Below are 27,386 nucleotides of genomic sequence, written 5' to 3'. Positions count from 1 at the left end.
AAACAAGACTCAAATAAGAACAAAAATAAGGAAAACAATATCCATCCATTTTCTGAGCCGCTTCTCCTCACGCGGGTCGCGGGAGCGCCGGAGCCCATCCCAGCTGTCATCGGGCAGGAGGCGGGGTACACCCTCAACTGGTTGCCAGCCAATCGCAGGGCACACAGAAACAAACAACCATTCACACTCACATTCTCACCTACGGGCAATTTAGAGTCTCCAATGAATGCATGCTTTTAGGATGTGGGAGGAAATCGGAGAGCCCGGAGAAAAGCCACGCAGGCACGGGGAGAACATTCAAACTCCACACAGGCGGGGCCGGGGTTCAATCCCCGGCCCCGCCTGTGTGGCGTTTGCACTCCGGTTTCCTCCCACATCCCCAAAACATGCATGCTAGGTTCATTGATGACTCTAAATTGCCCGTAGGTGTGAATGTGAGTGCGAATGGTTGTTTGTTTAAATGTGCCCTGCGATTGGCCGGCGACCAGTTCAGGGTGTCCCCCGCCTCCTGCCCGATGACAGCCGGGATAGGCTCCAGCACGCCCGCGACCCACGTGAGGAGAAGCGCGACAGAAAATGGATGGATGGATAAATGATGGCTTCAAAAAACAAAACGTACAAATTAGGTAACTCAAAAATTAAAATTTGCCGACAGTTCGTTTTATTAAAAAAAGGAGATCAATACAAAATGCTGTGTCAAGGAATACATGAACGGATATACGTTTTTATTTGTACATGGCTAATATTTGGTGAAGGCCATCCTGTCTTGTCTTAAAAGGTGCTTTGAACTACTTTCGAATACTTTTACTCAGGAGAAAAATGATGTTGTCTCTAAACTACACTGAATTAACATAGTCAGTCTACAGCGGTGATTCCCAACCAGAAATGATCCACTTTCACTTAACCGGTCTAAAAATTATTGACTCCAAATCCTTGCTCTTAGTTCGTCTATGCCGGTAATGTATAGTGACGGGCAGAACAATTTAACAATTTAAATGCTCTTCCACTAGAGGGCAGAAAATACAATTAACGTGTTCATTCAGTCATACAACAACTACACAAGCCCAGATTTCACACCAAATTGATTTGACTATATACACACACACACACACATATATATATATATGTGTGTGTGTGTGTGTGTATAGTGTGTGTGGCGTGACATTTTTCTGATACAAACTACGTGCCTTGGCTCAATAAAAGTTGGGAAACACTGACCTACGGGGTTGGGGTAACAGGAGTTAAGACGAGAGAAAAAAGAGAACAATTTAATCTCACAAGTCCATTGACATAGATGGGACCTTAAGAAAAAACAGGATTAGCGAATACATTCCTAACAAAACAAACCAAAAAATGCTTCTGATGGAATTCCAACTGTGATGCCTCCCACACAAAGACATTTTGAGAAGGTCTGCGGGTGATTTGCTGCCTGCCTTTAGTGTCACAGAAAGTCTTGTCCTAACCCAAAACTTTTGATTCCGCCTCACCGCTGAAAGTTCGCTGGCCGGTCATTGCCAGTCGGGGTCGTTGGGGTCATTGGGGTCGTCGTCGTCGGCGGCGGCATCGTCGTCGTCGTCGTCGCCGCCGCCGCCGTCGTCCTCGCTGCCGCCGCCGTCCTCGTTGTCTTCGGGGGCGACAGTCCGCTGCCTGGCGGGCGGGTGCGGCCGCCGCACGTCCTCGTCTTCTTCGGGGGCGAGCGTCTGCTGCCTGGTGACCACGTGCAGCTGGCGCACGGCAAGGATGCGGGTGAGCATGGCCTCCTTGGTGTCCTCGTCCAGCGGCGTGGCCGAGAACCACAGCGGGCTGTTGGGCACGCAGCAGCGCTCGGGCAGCAGGTAGAACACGTCGGTGCGCTGCTTCACCGTCTCAGAGCTGCACGGCGCAACAAATCGACAGTTAAAGACGCTTTCTGGCATTTCAAATCTAAAACGGGTATAAAAAAAAATTTGCAGTGAGGCGAGTTGAGACAAAAGTAGCGTTTTGCCGCCATCTTGTGGCATCTATAGGCAATTCTAATTCTAATGGGGGCGGCAAGGTGGCCGACCGACAAGCACACCTGCCTCACAGTTGTGAGGTTGTGGGTTCAAATCCCGCCTCGCCTGTGTGGAGTTTGCGTATTTTCCCCGTGCCCGCGTGGCTTTTCTCCGGGTACGCCGGTTTCCTCCCGCATCCCGAAAACATGCTCGCTAGGTTAACTGAAGACTCTCAATTGCCCGCAAGTGTGACTTTGAGTGCGAAGGACTGTTTGCCTATTCGTGCCCTGCGATTGGCCTCTCGCCCGAAGTCGGCTGGGATTTCTTCTATTTGCGTCAGGGCTGAGTACCTATTTCTATCATTTGAAAGGACCTTAACTATACAAATTAAGCAAGTAATTAAATTGTAATGAATGAACCAAGGATTTACTATAATAGCCATTTTCATCCAAGGAGCTGGATTTTTTTTCCCCGTGCGATAAATGAGTAAAGATTGCTGAAATGCTCCAAAATGCATTCCCCGCGATGAACGGGTTGAAGTATGACAAGAATGACCTGAATCAACGGCAGCCATTTTCAAGACCTTACGATTATTACGTACACCAAATCTACCAAATGAAAGAATGGACTCAAAAGTCCGATTCTACTCTTTTGTCATCAGCACTAGAACATCGGAAAGTTTGATGGAATTCAGATGCTTTTCACTTCAACCGGTTTGAAAAGAAAATATGAAGCCGAGAGTGACTTTTGGGTTGCTTTCCTGCCGCCGCCGCCAGCATCCATCTGAACGGCTCCGACAACTTCCAAGAACGGCAAAAGAATCGCGTATCTACCGATAAACAGACGGCGAGTGTCACGCCAGTCGCAGACTCGTATTGTTTCGTGGCTGTTTACATGGCGAACGTGGTCCTCGTCATATGTCCAAGATCTCTCTTCCGTTTCGTACTTTGTCACATTTACGACACACATACTTGTGCGCAATCTACTGTTTGTCCAAAACAGGGCTGATCTGAAACGGAAACGGACTCCTTCCTGTAAAAACCTCAAAGAGGTCTTTGGCCAAGCATTCTCACCACTTTGACAGGTAGAACTCGTAGAGCCGCACGGGACAGCGCAGAGGGTTGTCCGTGTTCTCCTTCATCTCCAGGATCTTCTCCTCCTTCATCTCGTCCTCATCCTCCTCCCTTCGCCTCTTCGCCGGAACGCCGTCCGCATCTGAACGCACACCAGTTGGGAGAAGGATTCAGCGGTCGTGGCCACCGCTACGTTGTGTCTTTCCACAGCCAGCAGAGGGCGCTTCCGCCTCTTAAATTAGAATGCAATTCTCCCTATGGTTTGTACTGCCCTCCGGTGGCCGTGGCGCGCACACCGGAATGAGCGGCACAAAGCCCGTTGAGTTGTGACCGCGCGCATCCTTTTGAATTCTTTACGCTCTATTTAATCGGGTTACAAGCGCACGGCCGAGGGCCGACCTGGCTCGCCGTCGTTGGGCGCGATGGGCGGGTAGAAGCGCAGGAAGGTGGTCTTTTTGTTGCCCTGGCCCGTTTTGGTGCAGCGCATGACGTGGGCGAAGGAGAGCTGGCGGTGCTGCTCGGGCGTGGTGAAGCCGAAGTTCTTGCAGAAGAAGTAGAGCAGCGTGTTGAGCAGCACGATGGGGGAGTACACGCCCAGCTGCTTGCAGTCCCACAGGAACTCCTCCTCCACGCGCGAGTGAATGTAACCTGCCGGAAGGAAGCGAACGCGGTTGGCAACAGAGTTCTTTCCAAAGTCCACACAAACGCTTATGGCGCTGTGCATCACAGGTTTTTACGGGCATAATCAGTGATCAGTTACGGCTTCAATATTTGTGATTTGGTTTTCGCATCAACCTTTGTCATGGCCGATGCCGTTGCAGGCTGGATCAAAGCAAGTCTACTGAAATGAATTCATCAAATCAATGACAACTCTATTTTGCAAAACTAGTTTATGCATGGACTATAAATCCATAAATCCATAAATGCATTGATCCATGTTGATCATATTTCTATTTTGTGAATGGACTTGGATAGATGTCTTCTCTTGCACGCTATTTATATTCTATATTTATATTTTCTATAGCCACTATTGCTACTGAAATGGAAATGTCCCCACTGCGGGATTAATAAAGGATATCTTGCTTATCGTATACCACAAATATTTATTCTGGATGATAAATATTGATGCTTTTAACCTGACCCCGTTCTCAGATGACGTATGAATTCATGTCCGGTTCAGAGGCCGGCAATTCTTTCCCATTCATATCTCCAGATGGGCATCGGTTGCCTTGTTATTGGGTTGTCCGAACGCGGTCACTCCCCGCTGTGACGCGCTTCCGGCTGGACCGATGTGACAAGCGCGCGGCATCGGCGTTTTGCCATTTCACGACACGATAGCGCAGCAATTAGCAGCATGCGTTTCCATCTTTTCCCGCCCACTCCTCAGCCTCCCTCCGTGAGAACGTAAACCATACGCGCAAGAAGCACGGCGAGCGTAGTTTAGCGATGATTAGTGTCTTCCAATTGGTTGACACCGGAATCAAAGAGAACTTGCGCCTTACGTTAACTAGTTGCCGACTCACCGCTGGTTGTGAGCGAAGGCTGGAAGCCTCTGAGCATGTTGGTGAAGTCAGTGGAGAACTTGCAGTAGAAGCCGTCGGTGAAAATGTTCTCCACGCGGCCGTTCTCAAACAAGTGCTGCGAGGGGACGAACAACGGAGGTGAGCGAGCGCCGAGCGGCAATCGGGACGGAGCCGGCCGGTCTTGCCTGCTGGATGCCGAGGCAGAGGTAGAAGAGGCTGTCGGCCGAGTAGCGCTCGCCGGAGGGCCGCTCGACCTCGCCGATGAAGCGGCAGAGGCCGTAGCTCAGCTCGGCCGTGGTGCAGCGGAGGAGGTCTTCTTTCGGCACCAGGGGGCGCACTGCTCGCCGTCCGGAACAAAAAAAAGAACGAGTCGCAGAGATATGAGGTTTGGTTAGAAGGCCGTTTAATCCCGACACTGGAGGCCCGACTCACTTCCGATACGCGGCGTCTCCACGTCGGGCTGAGTGTCCCTCCAGCGGATCCACCGCTTCCAGGCGTCCACGCCGTACTCGCTCTTCAGCTTCGGCACTTTGGGGACGGAGCTCTTTGCGGCAGACCCTTTTGTGCCCTTGCTGGACCTTTTCCGACCCTAGCGCGCACAAAGAACATTGATAAACCGGCTCAAATGGTAGTAAAGGGGATTTTTATTGAAATGATTTATCTTGGACTCATTGTTCATACCAGCAAAACCTGGCATTTACACAGCAGGGGTGTGTAGATAATATTAATATTCACCGTACGCGCGACGGCGCTTACCCTCGTCTCTCTGGTTTTCCGCGATGCTTGGCGTTTTCGCGAGCCGGTGGGCGTAGGGCTGGCCGGCGGGGACGACTGCTCTCGCAGCGAGGCCATCCTCTCCAGGGTTTCTAAAAAGGGGGGGCCGGGGGGGTTTACGGGCAGTCAGAAGCAAACCTCGGGGGCAGCGAACGGTCGTGGCATCTGACGCCTCACCGACGGGGAAGTCGGCTTCGATGTCCATGGCCGGCGGCGGAGCGCTGGGCTCGTCCCAGCTGTTCAGCAGGTTGGCCAGGTCGTCCGTGTTCAGGTCGTCGCTGTAGGTGCTCATCGCCTCTGCCGAGGAAACGCAAGATTGGGTGAAAAACCGGCCGAAGCCATTCATTGATCGATTTATCTGGAAATGCCAAATACAAATGTAACGGATTAAGCAGTCTGATTTCATTCATTCGTTGGCCAGCTGCTCTTGGGGTGCGCCTCTGCCCACCCGGGGGCAGTATAGCACATTCGTACGTCTGCTGCAGTAACAGTCGCTCTTCGCGGAGGATAAAGAATATATGCTTGAGACGACACTTTACTGATCGGTAACGGCCGATATTTAGCATTTATGAACAAAGATACATTTATTGTTCATATGATTTTTTGAGCAATTAAGTACACAAGTATATACAGTAAATGAACAGGTCATTTAAATAGACACATTCCTCCATCTTGTGATCGGACATCCCAAAAATCCTGATCGTGTAAAGCCGACCTGAGACGACGACTTATATTGTTTGTCGACATGAAATGCTGCAACACGTCAAATGTAAGTCATTTCAAGCTTTATAATTTTGTATATGGCATTTTGCATTGTGCGTCAGCATTAAGCTAGTGGACTTTCGTAAGGCAAAGTTATGCGGTTCGGTTAAATCCTGTAATAATGATGTAATTGCCTTTTTTATGTTTAGTTGGGGCGGCACGGTAGAGACTGGTTAGAGCGTCAGCCTCACAGTTGTGAGGATCGGGGTTCAATCCCCGGCCCCGCCTGTGTGGAGTTTGCATGTTCTCCCCGTGCCTGCGTGGGTTTTCTCCGGGCACTCCGCTTTCCTCCCACATCCCCAAAACATGCATTCATTGGAGACTCGAAATTGCCCGTAGGTGTGACAGTGAGCGCGACTGGTTGTTTGTTTGTTTGTGCCCTGCGATTGGCTGGCAACCAGTTCAGGGTGTACCCCGCCTCCTGCCCGATGATAGCTGGGATGGGCTCCGGCACGCGTGAGGTGAGGAGAAGCGGCTCAGAAAATGGATGGATGGATGGATGGATGGATGCTCACTATCTGCTAAATTGCTGGCTGGACTCATCTGGAATTGTATCAGCATTCCCAGTAAGTGACTCTCCATAGTGTGTTTTTACGTCTCAAAAGTATTTTTTTCCTCCTCCAACTTTTTTGACATAGTTGGCAAATAAAGAGGATTCTGATGAAGTTTGGGAAACACTCAAGTAATGCGATTAGAGGAAGTAACAGTTTCAGCGCTCCAGACGTGCTCCTACCTCCGCCGGCAGCAGCTCCGGGACGCGTCTCCGTCTCTTGGTCCGCGCCCCCGTTCGTCTCGGACACCATCTCGGCCATGAGGACGACCTCGGCCTCGAACGGGTCCTCCGGGTACTTGTCCTTGATCTTCTTGATGGTATTCACGATGCGGTCGGCGTTGTCCATGTTCACGGGCAGGAAGACGGGCACGGGAAGCTGCGGGACACGTGCACGCCGTCACGTACGGAAGCAGAGACGCCGCCCGTTGACTATTTAAGCGTTTACGTACGGGTAGGGGCACGCCCACGGGCTTGGGGGTGCACTGGCTGTACAGGCTCATGGGCACGGGCACGTACACGGGCACGGGAACGGGCAGGACCATGATCTTCGGTATGGACACATCTGCGGGAACAAGAGCGAGTCGGCAATGAGGGTAAACGTCCCGTCAAAGTTGTCGCATGAGGTTTGCGCCGTCAGACGCATCTTATCTCGATCAGCGAAGATCTCAAAGTGCGCTACGGGGATCACGGATCTTTATGCCAGCGCCGTCCAAAACATTCTTCACCTTTCATTCATCAAACACGCTGAGAGCACTTTATCAAGCTTAAGGGTTTTTGGAAAGCGAGGTCAAGGTTTTTAGTCGGATTCCGGTGTGTCCCCCGGCCTCGTATCCCACCAGAATAGATACGGCCCTGCACCGAGCAGCTCTTCACATTCAGAACCCAAACATTTCGCAATCCGTAGAAAGCCGACCATTTTTAAAGCAGTCACATGATGATCATCAATGGACCTTGCCGAGCAGCAGAAAGTGGAGCAAACCATTTTGGCTTCTGAAACAAAAGAGAAGAGAAATGCTGTCCCCAATTTAGTTGGGAATATACTCTATTTGCATATCTAGAAAAGCGAAAGACATTTTTTTATTGGAAGCCACGGTACTTTGCAGGGGTGTCGCAACACTCCCCCCTCCCCGACACACACAGTTTTTTGACACCCTCCCTTTTCACGCCCTTACTAAATAGTGTATAATATAATAGCTGTGCGCTTTCATTCCAATATGCCACGCCACCTAGAGGTTATGGAAAAGGAGTAGCCTACAGCTTCATTCCAATATGACAGGGGTACGTATGACTGCATATGTGTAGACTTGTCCTCATAACTTTACATACCCTGGCACAATTTGTGAAATATTGTATTTTGTATTTGAAATACAACAACCATCTTTAATTTCTTCATGGTTATGTTTTGTTTAATCATAATGCTTTTCTGAAATGCTTGACTGTTTAATTTGAATCCCATTAAAATAAAAGTTAAATGTGTTTCGCCTGGCCTTTCATGTTTTTTTTTTTTAAAGAATTGTACATATCTTACAAATTCTGCCCGGGTAATCAAACATGAGCACAAATGTGTGTTTTCTCATTTACTAAATAAAAAGTATGGCTGGGAATTTCAAAATAAGAGCAAGTAAATAAAAAGAAAGTATTACGTGTTCAAATAAAGCGCTTAACTTCAGAAAAAATCTTTGAAAAAAACCTAACAAAATAAAGATACTTCAGGTTTTGATCATATGGGTAGACGCAAAATCATGCATTATACATAGGTAGAAGAGTTTTGCAGAATTTTGAGGTCAACTTTGGGGGTGCGTATTATACATGGGTGCACATTATACACGAGAAATTACGGTATCCAACTTTTAACAAGCCGTGCAACATAACGCATAAAGTGCTCCAATAAGTGCCGGCGTACCCGTCTGCGCCTCCACGTCGAGCGTCTGCGTGCGACAAGAGACGCCCTTGTTCTGCACCAGCGGCTTGCACAGCAGAGCCTTGTTCTTCATGCTTTTCGTAGTGCTGGGCGCCGTGGAGGTGGCGGAAGACGTCGCTTTCTTCGCCGGTTTGGCGCTAATAAGGACCTGGAGACAGTGGAGGAAAAAACAAGAAACTATAACTCGCAATGTGGAGTTATTTTGGTCAATAAGTAGGATGCCAGACGGGCGCTTACCACGTCAGCGTCTGTAGTTTGCGAGTCAGCGCCTGCAGACAGAAAACATTTCAAGTGAGTTCTTTCTTCCCTTTATAAGTGGCGCTTTGACTTTTGCGTTAATATCATATCATATCATATAACATCATATCTCAAATCATTGTTCCTTATTGAAATGAATGGAAAGGTACTTCATCTTTTCCAGTCCCCTCCAAAAACTATTTTGGTGATGTGTTTTTAATATGAAATATAGAACTCTATAATGTTGTACTACATACAGTCCTGATATATAATTCAATAGAATGTTAAAGAATGAAACAATTCTCGCCACAATTCTTTTTTGGCTTCAATTCAATGGACGTTGGTGCTGCTCCTTCTGGCGTGCGCACCTTGGCCACCTGGTGGCGGCATAATACGGACATCCATGAAGGAGAGCGTCACAACTGCAGAGTAAACTGCAGAAATATTAGTCGCTCTTTGCAGACAACAAAGAATATATGCCTGTGACGAGTGTTACATTATCTGCCTGTGTGTTGGCATTAAGCTAAATGGACGAAGGCAAAGCTATGTGGTTGTTTTAAATGTTTAGTTTGACAGTAAACCTCAACTGGAACGAGCAATAACTGGCAGGACTTGTTCGATTACAGTATTCAGGCAAGTCTGAAATGTACAGTTGTTCCTGGCTAGGTGGTAAATATACGTGTAAATCGCCATTTGTTTTACGTTACCGTAAACTTCAACTGGGTGTGAGAAATAACTTGCGTTACCTCTTATTCGGGGAACTGTGCGAGCGTGAGAGTCCTCTTTTCGTTTCCTCAAAGTCATTTCATAGTCTCCCACTTCTTGACAGCAACAAAGTGAAAACAAACACAAAGACATATTTCAAACGCTGGTTTCAATCCGTTTTTTGTGCTTAAACAAATGTTTTTGTTTAGGTAGTGCGGAGTTTCACTTATCACGGTGTGACTTCGACATGACTGTTTGGCCACGACTGTGTGTGTGTGCGTGTCGCGTACGTTGCTTGGCGGGCTTGTCGGCGGCGGCGGCGGGGCCGGCCTGGTCCGCGAGCGAGACCACGTTGGCGATGACGGGCGAGTCTGCAACGACAACACAGGCGGCGTCGAGGCACGTTGGCCGTTAGCGCGTGAACCGGCGACGACGGCCCACCTGGCGGGAAGACGTCCCCCTGCGTCGTGACCAAGAGGTTGCAGAAGTGGAACAGACACGGCAAGTCGCAGAAGTTGCGCACCTCTCCCAGCACGAAAAGACTGTGCTTCAGTTTGCCTTTCCGGCCACACGAGGCGCACTTTGCAACCTGGCGAAAAAAATAAATAAAAAAAATGGGTTTGGTTTGTTGAAGTGTAAATATGGTACATTAAAGATACAGACGTAATTAAATATGTACATTTGGTACATTAGAGGTGCACAGAAGACATAAAATACGATGTAAATATGTTAAACGATGTGTATAAACATGAAATAGGATGTAAATATGGTAGAGCAGAGAGGTGAATAGAAATCGTATCGACATAAATACGATGTCAATAAGCTGCATTAGCAGTGTAGACATTCAAATATGATCGAAACGTGGACGGGAGGTGTGAATGTTGGTGAACAATTTCCGATTGGGGGGGGTGGTCACTTACATGGCAGAAGAGCATGGTGTAGTTGGACCTGCACTCCTCGGAGCAGAACTCCTCGCTGGACTCGCCGTAGAGCGCCTTCTCCAGCTTGCGGGAGACGCACTGGCAGTACGAGCACGACTTACAGTGTTTGCCCCAGCGCTTGTCCAGGTCGTGCTCGTACAGCAGCTTGCAGCCTGCGGGAAAGACGCCGGCGTGAGAAAAGGCGTCGGGCCGGCGGTCCGGCGACTCCGAGCGCCGACTCACCGTGGCTGCAGAAGGAGCGGTCCCTGCCGTCGATGCGCTTCACCTCTCGGCTGATCTTGTCCAGCTTGCAGTACTCGCACTTGGCGCTCACGTTTTTGCTGGTCTTGAACTCCAGGGCGCAGCTCCAGCCGCACACAAACACCACCTTGTCCTGCACACGGCGGGGGTCAAGCACGAAAATCAAACTCAAAACACGGAAACACAAATGTCCAAATGTGAGCAGGTACAACAACAACAACAACAACAGGATGCCTACTGCCCCAAAAATTCCATTCATTAATTGAACATATTCAAGATTAATTATTTCATGAATATATATATATATATATATATATATATATATACATACATATACTGCTTTATTCATTTAGTGACTTTGGAAATTGTTTATTGGATTTTATTTTTAATTTGACAGAGTAAAAGACGATAAAATACTTTAAAAATGCCTTTAAACCAACAAAATAAGACAAACAAAACGGTCATAAAATGAATACAAAAAAGGAATTTCATTGAATCATTAAATGTTATGAAATGTATTCAAATCAATAAAAAGGCCATGCAATTAAACATGGTCATTGAATAAATTAAGGTCAGTAAATAAACAAATTGGTCAAATTTGACAACATAAAAAAAATATAAAATATAAAAATAGTGAAACCCAACTTAGTAAGCATTTATGTATATAATTATGTATGTACAAATATATTTTCAGTACAAAATCTCCAGTTGTTTTCATTTAATTTGTCTTATATTTATTATTATTATTACATTGTATTGTATATATTATATTATATTACATTACGATGTTATCTTATTAAATTCATTAAATAATAGTTTGAAATCATTAAAAAGGCAATTCAACCAAGAAAAATGATCATTCAATAAGAGGTCATGTAATATTGAATATAAGAGGGTCAGTTTCATCAAAACCCCAAATAATTCAAACTCGGTTTCCACGAAGGAATCATTGACTGCAAGCGCTCGTTTGCGGTCTCGGGAAGTCCAACGTGTCAGCTGCCCGGCGTAACTTCACAACATTCAGAGAGCGCTCCTCAGCTGCCATGCTGCGTGCGGGTGGTCGCGGCCGTACCTTAACATGGATGACGTCGGGCTTGGTCGTCATCTGGCGGGCGCACTGGGCGCAGCAGAGCGCGGGCGCGGCTCCTTGCGTCTGCGCGCCGCTCTGCTCCTGCCCGGACGCCACCGGCAGCTTGGGGAAAATGGTCGCCTGCTTCTGCTTCACCTTGAACTTCTCCTGCACACGACCGCACGCCACGTTGGCATCAAACGCACCCACCGCTATCGCTCGGCGGTCTCGGCGTCCGTACCTGGAAGGTCATGACGCACGACAGCGTGCAGAAGTTCCTGATGGTGGTGTCGGACATGGCCAGGTGGTACGCCGGCAGAGTGCGCTTGCCGCAGTTGTCGCAGTTCAACTGTGCGCCTGGCGGGCGGGAAACGCACTCAAGTTAGTGAAGTTGGAAGCCATTAAAGTCGTGCTTTGGTGCCATTTTGTGGCCGAGGCACTTTGTTGACGTTGAGGAGATCCACTTTGACAAAAAAACGTGCTTTGCCGTCATCTTGGTGTCAAGAAACTATGTTCGAGGCAGTTGAGGAGCTTCATTTAGACGAAAGTATTGCTTTGCTCCCATCTTGGTGCCAAGGAACTACGCTGAAGTGAGTTGAAGAGCTTCATTTTAGACAAAAATAGTGCTTTGTCACTCACTCTCTATCAGTCGGCAATAATAAGCATTCTAGTCAATTGCCGATTTTTGATCTCAGTAGAATGTCTATTTGTATAATGCTGCTGACAAAAAGCCCCAAAAACGTCCAATTCTGTTCCTTTTTCCCCTCAAGCTGTGAAGCGGCTCTGTGAGAGGAGGACCTGAGAGCGGGGCATCGTATCAGGCAGAGAAGGCGGGCAAGAGAGCTTTCATCTGGTACCTGAGGAGCTGACAGTCTGGACCATGAAGGCCATGACGCAGCTGCTGCTGCAGAAGAGGCTGACGGAGTCGTCTGTGCTTTTGTTGTGGACCATGTCGGCGAGCGGCCGCAGGGCGCGACACATGGCGCACGGCAGACTCGTCTTCACTTTCTTTGAGCGGACAAAAACAAAACATACGAACATGCTTTTGTCAAAGGATGGCGAGGCATCGACACGGTTTTGCAGCGCATTTCTTGCCGTGGTGAAATTGGCTCGTTCAAGGGGCCAGCCCCCATCGCGCCCCAGAGTACGGGTGCCAGACACATTTTGTGGCACGTGGGCGTCTCGCCAAACAAACACCCTCCCACCAAGCTGAAGAAGCTAACAAGTGGCGCATTTCTTACACTTCAAGTGAGCGGCCATAGAAATTCAAATACATGACCATTGTGAGCATCAGCAAGCCCCCAAACTAAAGTGCTCCCCCCCCCCCTCCACTTACAGAGAGACCCAACTCGCGAGCTTTTCAAAGTACAAGTTGTCGCTGCCCCGACTTTTGTTTTTTGTCTTAAGTTGCGAGCAAAAACTGCAGTTAGGAGAACTTGCAAAATGCCATAGACGTGCTAATGAAACTAGCATTGGTGTCACAAAGTTTTATATTTATATTTTTTTCCCTATTTTTGCAGCTTAGTTGCTACTGACGGTGCAACTGCCGGCCATTACGCCGAGGCTCACAGGCTGCCTCTCTGCGGCCTGTGATCTATTTGATTGACAGCTGAACGTTCCGGGGAGGCGGGGTTTTCAGCACATGCAGCGACACGCCAACAGAATGTCTTCGTTCTTCACCGTTGTAAAACTTGATTTCACATACATTCAAATTTGATTGCTTTGTAGCAGTACTCTTCTCTGTGACATTTTTTTTTGCGACTTTTAGGGGGGGAAAAAATTCTGCATAATATGTCCCCATTCAAAACAATTTTCCCGCGTACCTTTTTGTACTTGATGAGACAGTCGAGGTTGCACAGGGTCTTGCTGCTGCCCTCCATCTTGAGCAGCAGCGGCCTCACGTGGCAGATGGTGGCGCAGTTGGCGCAGCCCGCCATGGTCAGCCGGTTGGCGGTGCGGAAGCGCTGGAAGCACGAGTCGCTGCACATATTGTGAACGGTGCCGCTCAGGATCACCTCGTGCTTGCTCTGGTGGGGCATTTGAAAAAGATCTTCAAAAGTGCACGCGAGTGTTGAGAAAAGGAATGAAAATTAGGGCCGCTGGATAACCGATTTCATCGGTTTAACGGAGACCATTTCTTTAATAATTAAAAAGTAAAATTGACCAGGGTCCTTAGTCACAAACGAGATACGTTGGCGCCTCGAGATACGAGTGACCCAACTTGTGAGTTTTTCGAGATGATTTTTTTCCCCGCTTTGACTTGCGAGCAAAATTTGGAGATGCGAGCACTGTATGGCGGGAGTGACTTCACTCCCTTCACAACCGTTTGTGACAAACAATCTGTTAATTTCCACTTCCACCGGAAGTTTACTGACAAACTATGCCAAAATAAATGACACGATTTAAAACGACCATATAGCCTACACTAGCTCAATGCTAACTCTTCATGGGAAACTGCATAGACGGGTTGACGATTAGCATCTATGTGGCGCTTTTTAAACCCTTTAAGCAACGGATATTTGAAAACAAACGGTGAAGCAATATATGTAGACAGTCGCTCTTCGCAGAGGATAAAGCATATATGCCTGTACGTATTATATCTAAGATCACTGCGGCTTTTTGACGGCGGACTCTCTGTACATGTATGTCAGCATTATGCTGCCCCCAGGTGGCCACGGCTCACACACAAGAAGGAGCAGCAAGTGCATTGAATTGAAGCAAAAATGGGAACAAACCTTTTTACATTTTACATTCTATTCACTTATGTGATTACGCTGTGTTTGTCTAAGGTACAGTATTTTCTTCATTCCTTTTTAAAATAACATTACAATTTTTGGGGGGGCTGGAAGGAATGAAGGGCATTTCCATCCATTTCAGCGAGCGCGGTGACACAACAAATTAGGCTCATATCTCAAGGCACCACCGTGTGTTTTTTTGGCTTTTGTTTTCCTACAAAGCTCCGACAGGGATCGTTTCTATTTCCCCTGTTTTCTTGAATGCAACAGTCCTGCGCAGACGCGGCGCGTCCGTGTGGACTTACGATGCCGTGTTTGGCGCACATGCTGCACGGCGACTGCAGTTTGTCGTCGGAAGGAGCGAGCGCTTTGACGGAGCTTTTCTTCAGGTTGAACGCGTTCAGACACGTCTCGCTGCAGAAGCCCCTGGACACGCCGTCCGCGTCGGGAGCCAGGATGACGTCCTGAGGGCGGGATATGCGCCTAGCGGAGACAGACAAGACAGACGGTCGGACGGCGCGCTCACAAGGAGTCGAGCGAGCCTCGCCGGCGATGCCGACCGACACTCACTTTTGGCAGCGGTAGCAGTTCTTGGTGCTTTTGGACGAGCTGAGCGAAGAGGTGAGGCAGCCGGTGGAGCAGAAGAGCGCCGGCGAGCCTTTGCGCTGGTAGGCCGTCTGCCCTTTGAGCAGCCCCGTCCGGCAGTGCGCGCACGACATGTTCAAAGTCGTCGTCGACGACGACGACGGCCGGACTCCCCGTTGCCTCCGGCCGTCGCCGTCCGGAGTCACGGAATACACGGATTCGATCTGCAAGTCCTCCTCTTCCTATTAACGCAGAGTGAAGACGACCTCCTTCACGAAATGAACATCTCGGTGTCAGCCAGATGAACGACTGACCTTGGCGGCGACGGGTTCGTCCTTCACAGCGGCGGCCCCGGACACGAGGGCCACCTCGTACTCCTCGTCCACGGGCTCGTCTTTGATTTTGACGAGAGGCGGCGAAGACGACGAAGACGAGCTGGACGCGGACGCGGAGAGTTTGACCACTTTCATCCCGTTGGTCATGTCGGCGGACGCTGACGGGGGAAAGATTCTCAAATTCACTCCAATAAATGCAGACCGTAAAAGAAATATTTCAATCATATCCAACAATATCCATTGTATGTTGCAGCTTCTCGTCCAACGCTATTCATCGGGGCTCTTCAGAACGCTCCGATGTTTTGTGTGTGTTCCTCCATTCTTGTTTCTTATTCGCCGTGTGTTTGTGTCTTACAACGCTGACAGCGCGCAGCCCATTTCGCTGCGGAACGCCTTAACACACCCCAAAACAGCAAAGGCCTGTTTTGGTCCGGATTTTGCCCCTTCCCGAAACTTCTTCTTTGGTCTGCGGTGCGCTAAGAGTGGATGTGTCCCGATAACGGGGTCCGAAACGACTGACTTTTTATCTTCGTGTGGGGGGGGGGGGGGGGTCTGCCACAGAAAGCAAAACAATCCGCGTGTGTTCCAGGCCTTAATAGTCTCGCGATTTCTCTGCAGCCATCACAGGTTCAAGACAACCTAACCTGTGCAGCCCCACAACGTTATTCTTTATTTCTTTCTACATAGGCAAAGGAAAGATTGTTGGACCCTTTTGTTATTCAAAATATATATATAATATCCCAGAAGCATTGTGCCTTGTCAAGATGCATTTCAGCAAAGTCCACTCATCATTCAGCAGTTCCAAATTATTTTAGTGATGTTTGAGTTTTCTAAGAAAAATCTGTTGGACCGCAAAGATAAAATACCTGATTCTCATTCTCAAAATTTTTATTTATTATTATTGACAGTTTTGAAGTTATTTTGTTTTTTTCGCTGGTTAATTAAGGGGTACCGATAATGGTGTGTATAATATATATCAATATATGATTACAAAACTGAACATTTTCGTAGGCCGTTAGTTATAATCCCCCCCCCCCCCCCCCCCAAAAAAAACCTAATATTTGACTGCGTGTGTAGTGAATGGACATGACGACTTGGACTTGCCTTTTGGACAACTAAATCCAAATCCAAATCCAAATTCACATCGCGTCGCCCGTGTTACAAAGCAACCGGAGTGTGGCTCACTTGTTGCAGCTTTGCTTTTGGAGCGGGTGGCGTAGAAAGGCACTTCCTCTTTCTCCTCCTGCTGCTGCTCCTCTTTCTCCTCCTCCACCTCTTTCGCCTCCTCCTCCTCTGCCACATCTTTCTCCTTCTCCTCCTCCTCGTTCTCCTCCTCTGCCACCTCTTTCTTCTCCTTCTCCTCCTCTGCCACCTCTTTCTCCTTCTCTGCCACCTCTTTCTCCTCCTCTGCCACCTCTTTCTCCTCCTCTGCCACCTCTTCCTCCTCCTCCTTCTCCTCCTCTGCCACTTCTTCCTCCTCCTTCTCCTCCTCTGCCACCTCTTTCTCCTCCTTCTCCTCCTCCTCTGCCACCTCCTCGTCCATTTCTTCAGCCACTTTGACGTCCACGCTGGGTTTCGGGTCAGCGTCCGGCTCGATTTCTGCGTCCTCTTCCTCCAATTCTGAAAAGACAACAAAAGGTTATGAAGTCCAGTGTTCCTACACCACAATCTTAAGCATTCACCTGAACAACATATCAGATATACATTTGAACTACTTCCACAAGTCCAATTTACAGTTGTGTGCCTTCAGTGTAGTACCATGTCGTGCCACAACACGCCGGGCAGTACCGAGCACGACCGAACGAAGATGCAGCATAATTACGAGCAAGAATATGTTTGCGTGAATATTATCGTATGCTCTGTTAGTACGTGTTGCTGTTACATTAGTGTTAAAGTAGCAGTTGTTTGAAGTTGTATAATTACTGGAACATCTATGCTAATTTCCATTCGCCTGTCCATGGCCTTTCACATTATACAATAGCATTAAGCTAGTGAACTATCATTAGAATATGGTTTGGTTAAACTTTTTGCTGTTTAAATGTACAATGTTTAATTGTCTTCCGTTGAATGTGTGAGTTGTACGACAACTGGGAGTGACAAACAGCTTGAAGCAAGCACGCTGTGCCTCTTATTTGGACAACTGAGACATCAGGTGCCAAGGAATACTTTCAAAAGTCTGTTATAATAACTTGAAATGTGTTTAGAGCGTACAGGATGGGTAAAACTAAATATATATATATATATATATTTCTACATGGTCTCTCTCTATGTCGCAACTTTTCACCTGTCGCGGGAGACGAGAAACGGGGGTTCACTGTATATTGAAATAGCCTCAGCGTTACCTGCGCCGCCGTTATTATCCTCCGTGTTCATCTGAGCTTCCTGTTCCTGCTGATCCACAGTACCGATATCCATCATCTCGTCAAGGCTGAAAGAGGCGAAACGCAAGCCCCTGCCGACGTTCTCCTCCGAGTCCGAGTCCCTGGCCGGCGCCGGAGCGGCGGCCATCTCTTCCTCCTCGTCCAGGTCGTCGTCGTCCTTTTCGCTCGCCGGGCCTCCTTCCTCGGTCTCGTCTTCCGAGTGGGACGGCGAGGCGTTCAAGGCCTCCATGCGACACGGGACCAGGGGAGTCTCCATTTTAAGTTCAAACTTGTCCTCTTCCATTCGGTTGGGGAGGCAACATCCAAGACCGGCAGGAGGTTCAGTGCCCGTCTCTTCTGTTTCCTGCACACCAGCGCGAACATGAACCAACATCTTTAGGTTTTGGGAGATACATCAACAAGCTTTTTGTTTTTTAAATTAATAGTAGGGACGCCTGTACTGCTACTACTAGGGCTGGGCGATGAGGAAAAATTACAATCACATTTGTTTTGATACATATTGAAATCACGATGCATAAACACAATTATTCATTGATTTCAAAACTTTGTCATTTATTCAACTACCAAAACTTTATTCAACTTTAAATATAACCTAAAAGACCAACCACAAAATAAATTAGTAACAAGTAATATAATGTGAAAATAATATTCCTCACGGGGGTCGCGGGCGTGCTCGCGCCCATCCCAGCTGACTGCGGGCGAGAGGCGGGGGAACCGGTCGCCAGCCAATCGCAGGGCACATAGAAACAAACAACCATTGGCACTCACATTCGCACCTACGGGCAATTTAGAGGAAAGCGGAGCGCCCGGAGAAAAGCCACGCAAACACGGGGAGAACATGCAAACTCCACACGGGCGAGGCAGGAGTTGAACCCGCAACCTCACAACTGGGAGGCAGATGTGCTAACCGGTCACCCGTCGTGCCGCCTAAACTAATATCAATGAAATAAATAAATAAATACCTGCTGTGTGCGCCTTGGCCACTGAGGGGCAGTGTGGTGCACGCATGGAGATACACACATTATGATAAAAAAAAGAGGAGAAGAACAAAGTCGCAATTGAAATCTATGAATAACTTGTTTTTCATAGATTAGATGGACTAAATGCCTGAGAGTATTATGTTTCCCGTCTGTATGCGTTTCTACAACTTTTATGTGTAAATAATCATTATTTGAAGCTAAATCCCTCTCGTCACATCGAACGCAAATTTTTGCTAGCCCGTCAAATTGAGTACGAGCATTGAGCTGGCGATGTTTCATATTGAAATGTAAAAGGTGTGCAATTCTTTTTGTGGAATGTTTACTTTTCCAGTAAACTCCAACTGGGGAGTCAATAAACAGCGCTGCAAAATAAGGCTCGCCGCAAGCAACAGTAGCGCGTTCCAGGTGCTTTCGCAACACATACAAACACCGTGCCGTTCGGCTAGTTCATCGTTTCCCTCCGATTCAATTTCGATTAATCGGCCGACCCTAATGCTCTGATATTACGCCATTAATATTTGAAGGTCTTTGGTACAGAGTGCAAATGATGCGCCGGCAAGCACCAAGTTTGTTAAGCCCCGTCGCCGGTCGTCGCAAATCAACAACGGCGCGGCGCGGCACGGCAAGCGAAGTAAGCCATGTGGCGTGATAAAGCATCACTTCAGTTTGAGTTCTTCACTTGGGGTAATCTCAAGAAAGAGTCTGGTATTTCTATTTCCTCTTTTCATTTTGTCGTTCCCACACAGAGGTAAAACGCCACCCCAGAAGTCGACCGTCTTCTTCGTCTCCTATCTATTGCATGTACTACTTTCACATAGTGCCCCCTAGTGTTCAAACTCACAGCACATAACTGAAACGCCTTGTGTTACAGGCTACATTGAATTCAAATGTGCAGCAAAACATGCAATTGGTGCAAATCTAAAAAGTGGGAAAATCGCAATGCTCTTATTTCGAATGGGATGCAAATCACCATCGTGAAACAAAACAAAAGAATGAACGTTGAGTGATATTGTCCGCAAAATTGCGAATATTTCGGATGAGCACAGCTGACCTCCAAAAGCAGCACATGTGCATTGTGGTCGCTGAGCGTTCACACGGTGTCATTTACAAACACGTTGCTGACGGGTAAAGCTCATGGATATGATTATTATTACCATTATTATGATGATTGAGACTGTTCTTCCACGTCGATGTTTCACAGCGATCACATAAAGGAGGGTGGGAAAATGTCGGCTTTTTGAAATGCAAACAACCACTCTTGCCCATTTGCCGAGATTGAATCCAAAAAATGACCTTCAGTGAACTTGACGTTTGTGTTGGTGTTTTTCGAACGGATTGGACGGCACATGCTAAGCTAACGCTAGCGTCATGGCTAGTTAGCACATCGCGCTCAGCGTGGCTGCGCTGCCTTTAGTTTGCAAACCTCCGCAGAAACCAAACGAGACCAACGCGATGACGCGGTTGTCGGTTGTCGGTCACGGGCGGCGACGACGGCTGCGGCGTGCGGGAGCGCCATTCTTACCGCAAGTCGCACTTCATCGGCGGCCGCATGTTGACGTGCGTCGCCACTTTCCACGGCCTCCATGTTCGCTGCCAATCCAAAAGGCTCGCACTTTGCACAAAATGACGACTCAGAGCATTGAAAGGATTTGCAAGCGGCGAACACTCGCAAATCAGCAGCACTGGAGCATCCTACGATCGGGATGTCGCTAGCTTGGCCAGCCTCGTCTTCTTCGCTCCGCGATCGCTCGTTAGCGCCCCTAGTGGACAGTGACAGTATCGCCGAACACCAACCCAACTGGCTACGGTAATAGCCATGTGTTCAAAAAAATAATAATAATGTACGTCACTCAAATTATGGAATTTGGTTATTCAGCTACGCAAGTGAACTCAACTCGCTTTCGTTTTTGGATTGCCAGTGGGCTCCGTGGGCTGGCTACCGAGAATTGTCTTCTTCGCTCATTAAAAGTCGCGAGTACGCAAATCTGAATTCGCTCATTACAGTTGCTAGTGGCCATTCTTAAAACTGCTGCAAATAATCACCACCACCAGAGAGTCATTTCATTTCCCAAAAGAGGTCAAAATATGTTGACTTGCTTGGTTATCAAGAATGATACATAAGAATTAGAGCTGTGCGATACGGACACCATTTTATATCCGATATAGCTAACGATAAGGACATATATCGCGATGTAATGTTTGTTTCCTTCAAATGATCCGCGCCCCCTCCCGCCTGGCCTGGCCTGACCTCGGGCTTCCCTGCTCGAGCGCAAGAAGACAATTGTTTTTTGGCCAATCAATTTCGCGCGTATAGCTCGTTTCGGGCGAACACGACTATCGGTGTCGTCCGCTTCTGTCCATCGATGGGTGCGCGACCGCTGCTCAAAGCAAATATTCGCGTTTCAATTTGCTGCTTCACTTTTATTTCCCGATTCAGCACCAGGTCACCTTTGTCACCTTCAAACGTAGGCCAGCCGCTCCCTCGGGTGGCCGAAGCTGGCCTTCTGAGGCTCGAGGTGCCAAAGCCGTTCGAGGGCGCGGGCGCCCGCTGAGGTGTCTCAGCGGCTGCTCTTTCCTCGGAAAGGGGAGAGTGCAACCGCAGCGGTGGTAGTGGGACTCTTTTCTGCATCCCCATTTGCAGGTATACATCACCAAGTCTGAAAGTTCAAAGCGAAAAACAGGCGTGAATAAGTGGTCCGCACGCGGCCGTGCCTTCTTCGCACCATCGACACGAAGCTTATTCACCAAACGTACCTCCGTGCTGCACCACTGTTTTCAGATGCGACTGTAAATGTGTCTCCACTTTTGAGTAATCCCCCTGATAAAGCGGGCAAAAGGGGCAGTGGAGAAGCGGGCATCCTCGCTCTTCACATTTTGCGGCCCGGGGCTTGCGGCCGCTCGGCAAAACTGACGCGTGTCGCTGTCGATTAGAGAAATAAGGACAAGCTTATTTTTCTCCCCCTTCCGAGCTCCAGCTTCTACCTGCGCCGTTAAATCCAAGATTCCTCACCTTATTCAAGCGACTACATGAAAGCAAGTTAGTAAACAATGTGCGCCCTCGAAAAGGCAAACTCCACGAATACTTCCCGTCCATTATAAAGAATGTTTGAAACCCCCCAAAATGTCTTGAACGAGCGGGCTAGACCACCACCAAGTGTTTTCAGGGTGACCTTGAGGCTGCGCACGGATGCGATGTCAGCCACGGGTTGCGCTTTGACACCTACACAGCTGAAGCGAAGAAGAATACTAACCTCTTTAAAAGTGACCATCCATCCATTTTCCTCACGTGGGTTCGGGCATGCTGGCGCACATCCCAGGCGACTGCGGGCGACAGGCGGGGTACGCCCCGAAGCGGTCGCCAGCCAATCGCAGTAACCAAACAACGGTTGGCACCCACATTCACACCTACGGGCAATTTCCAGTTTTCAATTGACCTCACACGCTGCCTATCCCAGGTGTCATCAGGCAGGAGGCGGGGTACACCCTCAACTGGTTGCCAGCCAATCGCAGGGGACATAGAAACAAACAATCATTCGCACTCACATTCCCACCTACGGGCAATTTAGAGTCGTCAATTAACCTAGCATGCATGTTTTGGGGTTGTGGAGGAAAGTGGAGTACCCGGAGAAAAGCAGCGCGGGCACGGGGAGAACATGCAACCGCCACACAGGCGGGGCCGGGATTTGAACCCGCAACCTCACAACTGTGAGGCAGACGTGCCCGTTAAAAGTGTAAAGGAGGCAATAGTTGGAATTTCTTCGGAATCTGCGAACCCGGGGAGAAATTGTTACCAGCCTGTCTTTCTGCATGAATAAATGACTAAATGCGCAAATGGAAGTTTTATCAGGATCGATCGGTCTTCAAACACTTTGACATATGTACAACTATAAATATATAACACAGATATATGAAATATTATATCTTGAAATGTATTTTTCTAATGTCGATACAGATCGATGTGTAATCCCATTAGTTTAGGTCTTTATTTATTTTGACAGTTTTGTCGTTTCCTTTCCCCTTTTGGCTTGTTGGGTGTTGGATTCTCTAAAACAAACAATACTCGCTTTGATCAATAGGTGGCAGTCAAAGACCCCTGCCCAGCCTGGTCGACCTGAAATTTGAAGACCTAACATATTATAAATCTATCACCTATGAAAAGTTGTCCATATATTTAAAAAATGGAGATGGGACAAACATTTAAAGATTGATTTTGACAGCTACGAGCTTGACGTCCCCATTTGGTAGATTGTTGACAAACAGGGCTGGCAAATCCCGAAGAGATGTTCAGCAGTCTTCTTCTCCTCCTCTTTCAAGCCTTAGGCACGGCCGACATCGCCCCCTGGCGCGCAAATTCTTTTCTGCTCGCAGTTGGAACACGTGAACACTCAACTATCAACAGTCAAATAACTGGCAAAGTTATCGCTGCTAGCTCTTGCGCAAGTTTCGTGTTGTCGCATTTCAGCTATCTCAATGATATACATGACAATACTGCCCAATAAAAGTGAAACTTACCGACATGAGCTCTCCTCGATTGACTACTCCCCCCCCCCCTCACGTTCTCAGAGAAAAAACCAAGTTGGTCAAATTGGGAGGGGGAAATGGCATCCTTCCCACAATGCCTTGCGAAATTATTCGCGATTGGTCCACCAAACGTTACGAGAACACCCAATGGGAGTTCTCGTGTCGTGACGTCGGCGACCGGAGCGCCGTCTTCTTCGCTTCGTCACAAAACCAGAAGTCACTCTATACACCCACTAGTGGACATCATAAAAACTGCAGTAATCTAAAAAAATGCACATCACTCAAAGAAATATGTTAAGGATTTAAATTCTTTAGATTGTTTGATTTCATAACGTAAAATAAAAACAAAAGTAACAAAAGGACTATCTGCATTGGGAGCGATCACTTTTATTTCTATTGCACTTTCTCAGCAGCTGTCTTCATTTAATTACTTTTGGTCAAATTGGTTCATTCGAAAAATTGCAAAAAATAAACAACCTGACGGGACAAGCCGAAAGTCGCAACAAAAAGCTACAACGAAAGTTTTTTGTCCCCAAAACGCACACCAGTTCACAAAATTGGATAAGGGTTTAAAATGTCTATTTTGGTGCTTATAATTTAAATAAAATAAAATAAATAAAGTATTGAATAAATTTGAGGGGAGGAGGCGTCAGTTACACACTTCTGGCCACACACGGCGGCGGCGGATTGGCATCTTCCCGCCTCAGCCCGAGCGAAGCCATTTTGCAGTCCAACTCGTCCGCAGACTCGGCGTCCGTTTCCTCCTCCTGCGTCTCGGCAGGCGGGAACACGTGCAGCTGGGGGCGCGCCGGACCCGCGACGGGGCGCCGGTCGCGGATCAGGACGCACGGCTTCCCCGTGACGGACAGCGGAGGTCCGAGGGCTACGGCGGCGGCCGGCGTGCGCGAGCGAGGCCCGGAGCAGAGACGGACGGCCCGGGACGAGCGGATGGAAGGGAAGTCTTTGCGACGACGACCGGGTGCTGCCGGTTGGTGGGCCTCGGACTTGCAGGATGGAGGAAGAGCAAGAAGAGGAGGAGGAGGAGGAGGAGGGCGGACACAGCAACGGGTCTCAAATGAGGGGTTGTCCTTTGCTTGGTGCGGCGACGCCTCACTAAGGCTGCGGGCACACAAAAGCGACACTTTGATGGACATCCAGTATAGCGGCGCAGCACATCACATCACATCTATCTTCCAGCTGTCAAGGTCAGGGGTCCAATCTCAACGACGGGTGGAGCTTACGTCTTTTGCTCGTGCTGGCGTGGCTTTTCGCCTCCCACTTTCCAAAATATGCACGCCAGCGTCATTGAAATTGTTCATAGTTTTCATCCATTATTTCCTTATGCCGTACGTGGCCTGCCGTCGGTTAATACGTTTTCGCGGGCTGTACGATAAATGTTAACTTGGGAGACAAAATTCAATAAAAAATGACTCTGGCATCTGATTGGGACGCCAAAAGAATGAAAAACAAACTCCCTCGTGCTGTGCATTTCGCTCGGTACGAAGGAAACGCACGCACCTGGAGTAGAATTAACACGTTAAAGTCCCAGCGCTAATATAAAAACAAAGTATGTTAAGCAGCAGTAGGTATGACAACATAAGGAAGTCTAACAATCCTTTCAACAGGCGGTTGAAAACCCGTTCCCTCGCTCAGCAGTCATCAAATCCACCGCAGGAGGGTCTTTCTTTTGTGTGGGCGCGCCACAGGGAGCCGTATGAGGCCACATATCACTTTCCGGCCCAGAGGTTAATCACACCGCAGCAGTAGGGGGCGATGCTATCAAACGGGGGCCAAACAATTGCGCTGTAATTCCAGCCACTCGCTTAACTCGCCTTCCGCAGATACCAAACGCTGACACGGTGGAAAAGACAAGTCGGGGTCGACGGCGGCGAACGCCACGTGGTGCCAAGTAAGTTCGGTCGCACTCAACGATTTGGGTCGGCCTTGTTTAATAATAAATATTGACCACCTGGGAGCAGTATATATCTCAATCAATTAGAATGCAGTAGTATTGAACACTTAATCCATTTCAGTAGCTCATTTCCAAAATTCCCTACAGTGACATTTTTCATCATTTGTTTTTTTTTAATATACAAATTTGAATCAATATAGCTTAACAGCAAACAAAAAAACTAATTCACCTTATCAAGAAACATTTACATACACGATCCAAATGATTTTTAATGTAGAAATCGGGCATCGAATTTGCCTACTGAAAAATATTTTCCCATGCGTTTACTGAATCTATAATATATACAAGTACTGAAGCAAACCTTTTCACCATATTCTCATTTATTGAGCTCTGTAATACATATGCATGGTTTTCATAGAATTTGCCCCACTTAATTTCCTTCTGAAAATTAGTTTTACTGATATTTGAATGATTGGCACTTATCCATCAAAAGGTTATCATTGTTTCTAAGACAAAAACATCTATGTATGAATGGGTTTAAGTGTGTTCACCATTATTCCGATTGTATAAAGACAAGTGCGTGGTTGGGATCATTTTTAACAAGTGTGGTTCCTGCTTCTGGTCAAACGGTATGAAAATGATCAATAGACATACATGCAAGGCAGTCACAACAAAGCTCAGCAAGTTGCAGTTACGGCAGCCTTTTTTTTTTTTGCAAGGTCCAGAAAGGCCTTTTGACAAATCCTTCACAGCAGTCTGACTAAACCTTGCAAAAGTGCCCCAAAGCTTCACCGGTTTCATTTTGGGCTGAGTTGTCCCGATACTTTGGCTTGTGTAGTTTCAGTTCACCTCAGTCGGGCCGCGTCGTCGCCGCGCCCGCCGAGCGACGGGAGCCTCAGCGGGGTCTTCCTCTCTCCGCGGGGTCCGCCGATGCCCACGCCGAGCACGACGGGCGGCGGCGCTCCGGCGACGGCGCTCATCAATGCGTGCCGCTGGGAGGAGGCGGACGGACGTTGCCGTCTTCCGTCCGCAGAGGCCAGAGGGTAGTGCGCGCAGACGGGACGGTCGTGGGCAGCCGCCAGCCGGCATCAATGATTAACGAGCGTTATTAAAGATGGATGACAGCCAGCGGTCAGGTGCAGCTCACCGGCCGCCCTCGTGTGCCTTTACGAGCCGCAAGTGGCGATAACGATGGCCTCTGACTTCCGCGACCATCTTTTGCTATCTCAAATCGTTTTTGGCATCATGTGCTGTCAAGTTTACTGCCCAGTGACCACTCGCTTGTCGTGCAGATTTGGAAATGATTGCGCTTATTCGATTCATCGTTTGAACGGGTTTTTACTGTACGCGGGCGGGCACGTCTGATTTAGAGTTGCGCACCTTCCGTGTAGTACCACGTTGTGCCACAACAGGCCTGGCAGGATGGAAGTCCAGCGGAAGACGACATGAGGCGGAATTAACAGCAAGAAGGGTGTTAAGGTCCCCAACTAATATTTGCTTTTGGATGCCGTTTGCACACGTTTGAAGCTATAGCACGCTAACGTCGAAGCTAATTTGTTTCTGTTACATGTTAGCATTAAGCTAGTGAACTTTTGGTAAGACAAACTATGGGTTGGTTGAACATTTTCGTTACATTCTATAACAGTCTCCCATTTCTTGGAAGAAATGTTTTAGTAAGTTTAAAAATTGCATGGGTAAAATGGTGAAAAGCTGCAATTGACGCACCCTATAACGACCATGATTAATAAAGTAAATAAAATACAACTGCTAAAATGATGTCTGCATATCGCAGTTTTTCACATATCGTGGAATGTACGATATCGCCTGCGATACACAGGGAGTCCAGGCCACAACAGTAAGAAACATCACGCATTTGTGGTTTTGCTGGGTTCCGTTTAAAAGGCTTTGCAGGATCTCCGTGCAAAAGTGGCCCATTCACGGTGTTTGCTTTCAATCGCAGATGGGATAACCGCGAAGGTCAGGTCTTTCGCACTCCCCCCGGCGGCGTGAGCACTGTGCGTTCTAGCGTCGGGGCAGCGTGAAACCGACCCGCATTTAATCTGGCCCCGCGGTCAGATCGCCTGGCTTCTCCGGACCCCCTCCAGGGAAACGTGCCACCTTCCCAACACACCCTATTCTACGATGGACCGTGAGCGGCGGAAGCTT

General features: G+C 48.1%; 2 protein-coding genes across 7 annotated transcripts; both read right to left on the bottom strand.

Annotated features, from left to right (window-relative positions):
• Positions 1-638: 638 nt before the first annotated feature.
• On the bottom strand, positions 639-23,437 carry zmym4.1 (zinc finger MYM-type containing 4, tandem duplicate 1). 6 transcript variants are annotated; one of them, XM_061759227.1, is made up of 29 exons: positions 23,300-23,437; positions 21,542-21,707; positions 21,236-21,444; positions 17,769-18,150; positions 16,612-17,046; positions 15,406-15,584; positions 15,077-15,333; positions 14,812-14,989; positions 13,595-13,798; positions 12,629-12,779; positions 12,013-12,128; positions 11,775-11,939; positions 10,685-10,835; positions 10,442-10,614; positions 9,963-10,110; positions 9,812-9,892; positions 9,563-9,637; positions 8,817-8,848; positions 8,562-8,727; positions 7,108-7,220; positions 6,839-7,034; positions 5,521-5,640; positions 5,326-5,435; positions 5,002-5,158; positions 4,755-4,906; positions 4,570-4,684; positions 3,446-3,694; positions 3,047-3,188; positions 639-1,872 (listed from the first exon to the last, which is right to left on the bottom strand). In XM_061759227.1, exons 1-29 carry the CDS (start codon positions 23,303-23,305, stop codon positions 1,509-1,511), a joined length of 4,992 nt encoding a protein of 1,663 aa, XP_061615211.1. In that variant the 5' UTR covers positions 23,306-23,437; the 3' UTR covers positions 639-1,508. The 6 variants fall into 6 exon arrangements, with proteins under 6 accessions (XP_061615211.1, XP_061615207.1, XP_061615209.1 ...); XM_061759223.1 differs by lacking the exon at positions 23,300-23,437 and adding an exon at positions 21,798-21,896; XM_061759225.1 differs by lacking the exon at positions 23,300-23,437 and adding an exon at positions 21,798-21,896 and having other exon boundaries at positions 9,563-9,634.
• Positions 23,438-23,923: 486 nt separating this feature from the next.
• On the bottom strand, positions 23,924-27,352 carry LOC133470645 (potassium/sodium hyperpolarization-activated cyclic nucleotide-gated channel 4-like). The gene is made up of 2 exons (XM_061759222.1): positions 26,070-27,352; positions 23,924-24,427 (listed from the first exon to the last, which is right to left on the bottom strand). The coding sequence occupies exons 1-2, from the start codon at positions 26,198-26,200 to the stop codon at positions 23,962-23,964; spliced, it is 597 nt and encodes a 198-aa protein (XP_061615206.1). The 5' UTR covers positions 26,201-27,352; the 3' UTR covers positions 23,924-23,961.
• Positions 27,353-27,386: the final 34 nt, after the last annotated feature.

Source organism: Phyllopteryx taeniolatus, chromosome 21 (assembly GCF_024500385.1).
Source record: "Phyllopteryx taeniolatus isolate TA_2022b chromosome 21, UOR_Ptae_1.2, whole genome shotgun sequence".
Taxonomy (NCBI): Eukaryota; Metazoa; Chordata; class Actinopteri; order Syngnathiformes; family Syngnathidae; genus Phyllopteryx; species Phyllopteryx taeniolatus.
Note: the sequence above shows the minus strand (reverse complement) of the source record. Positions and strands in the feature narration are given on the sequence as shown.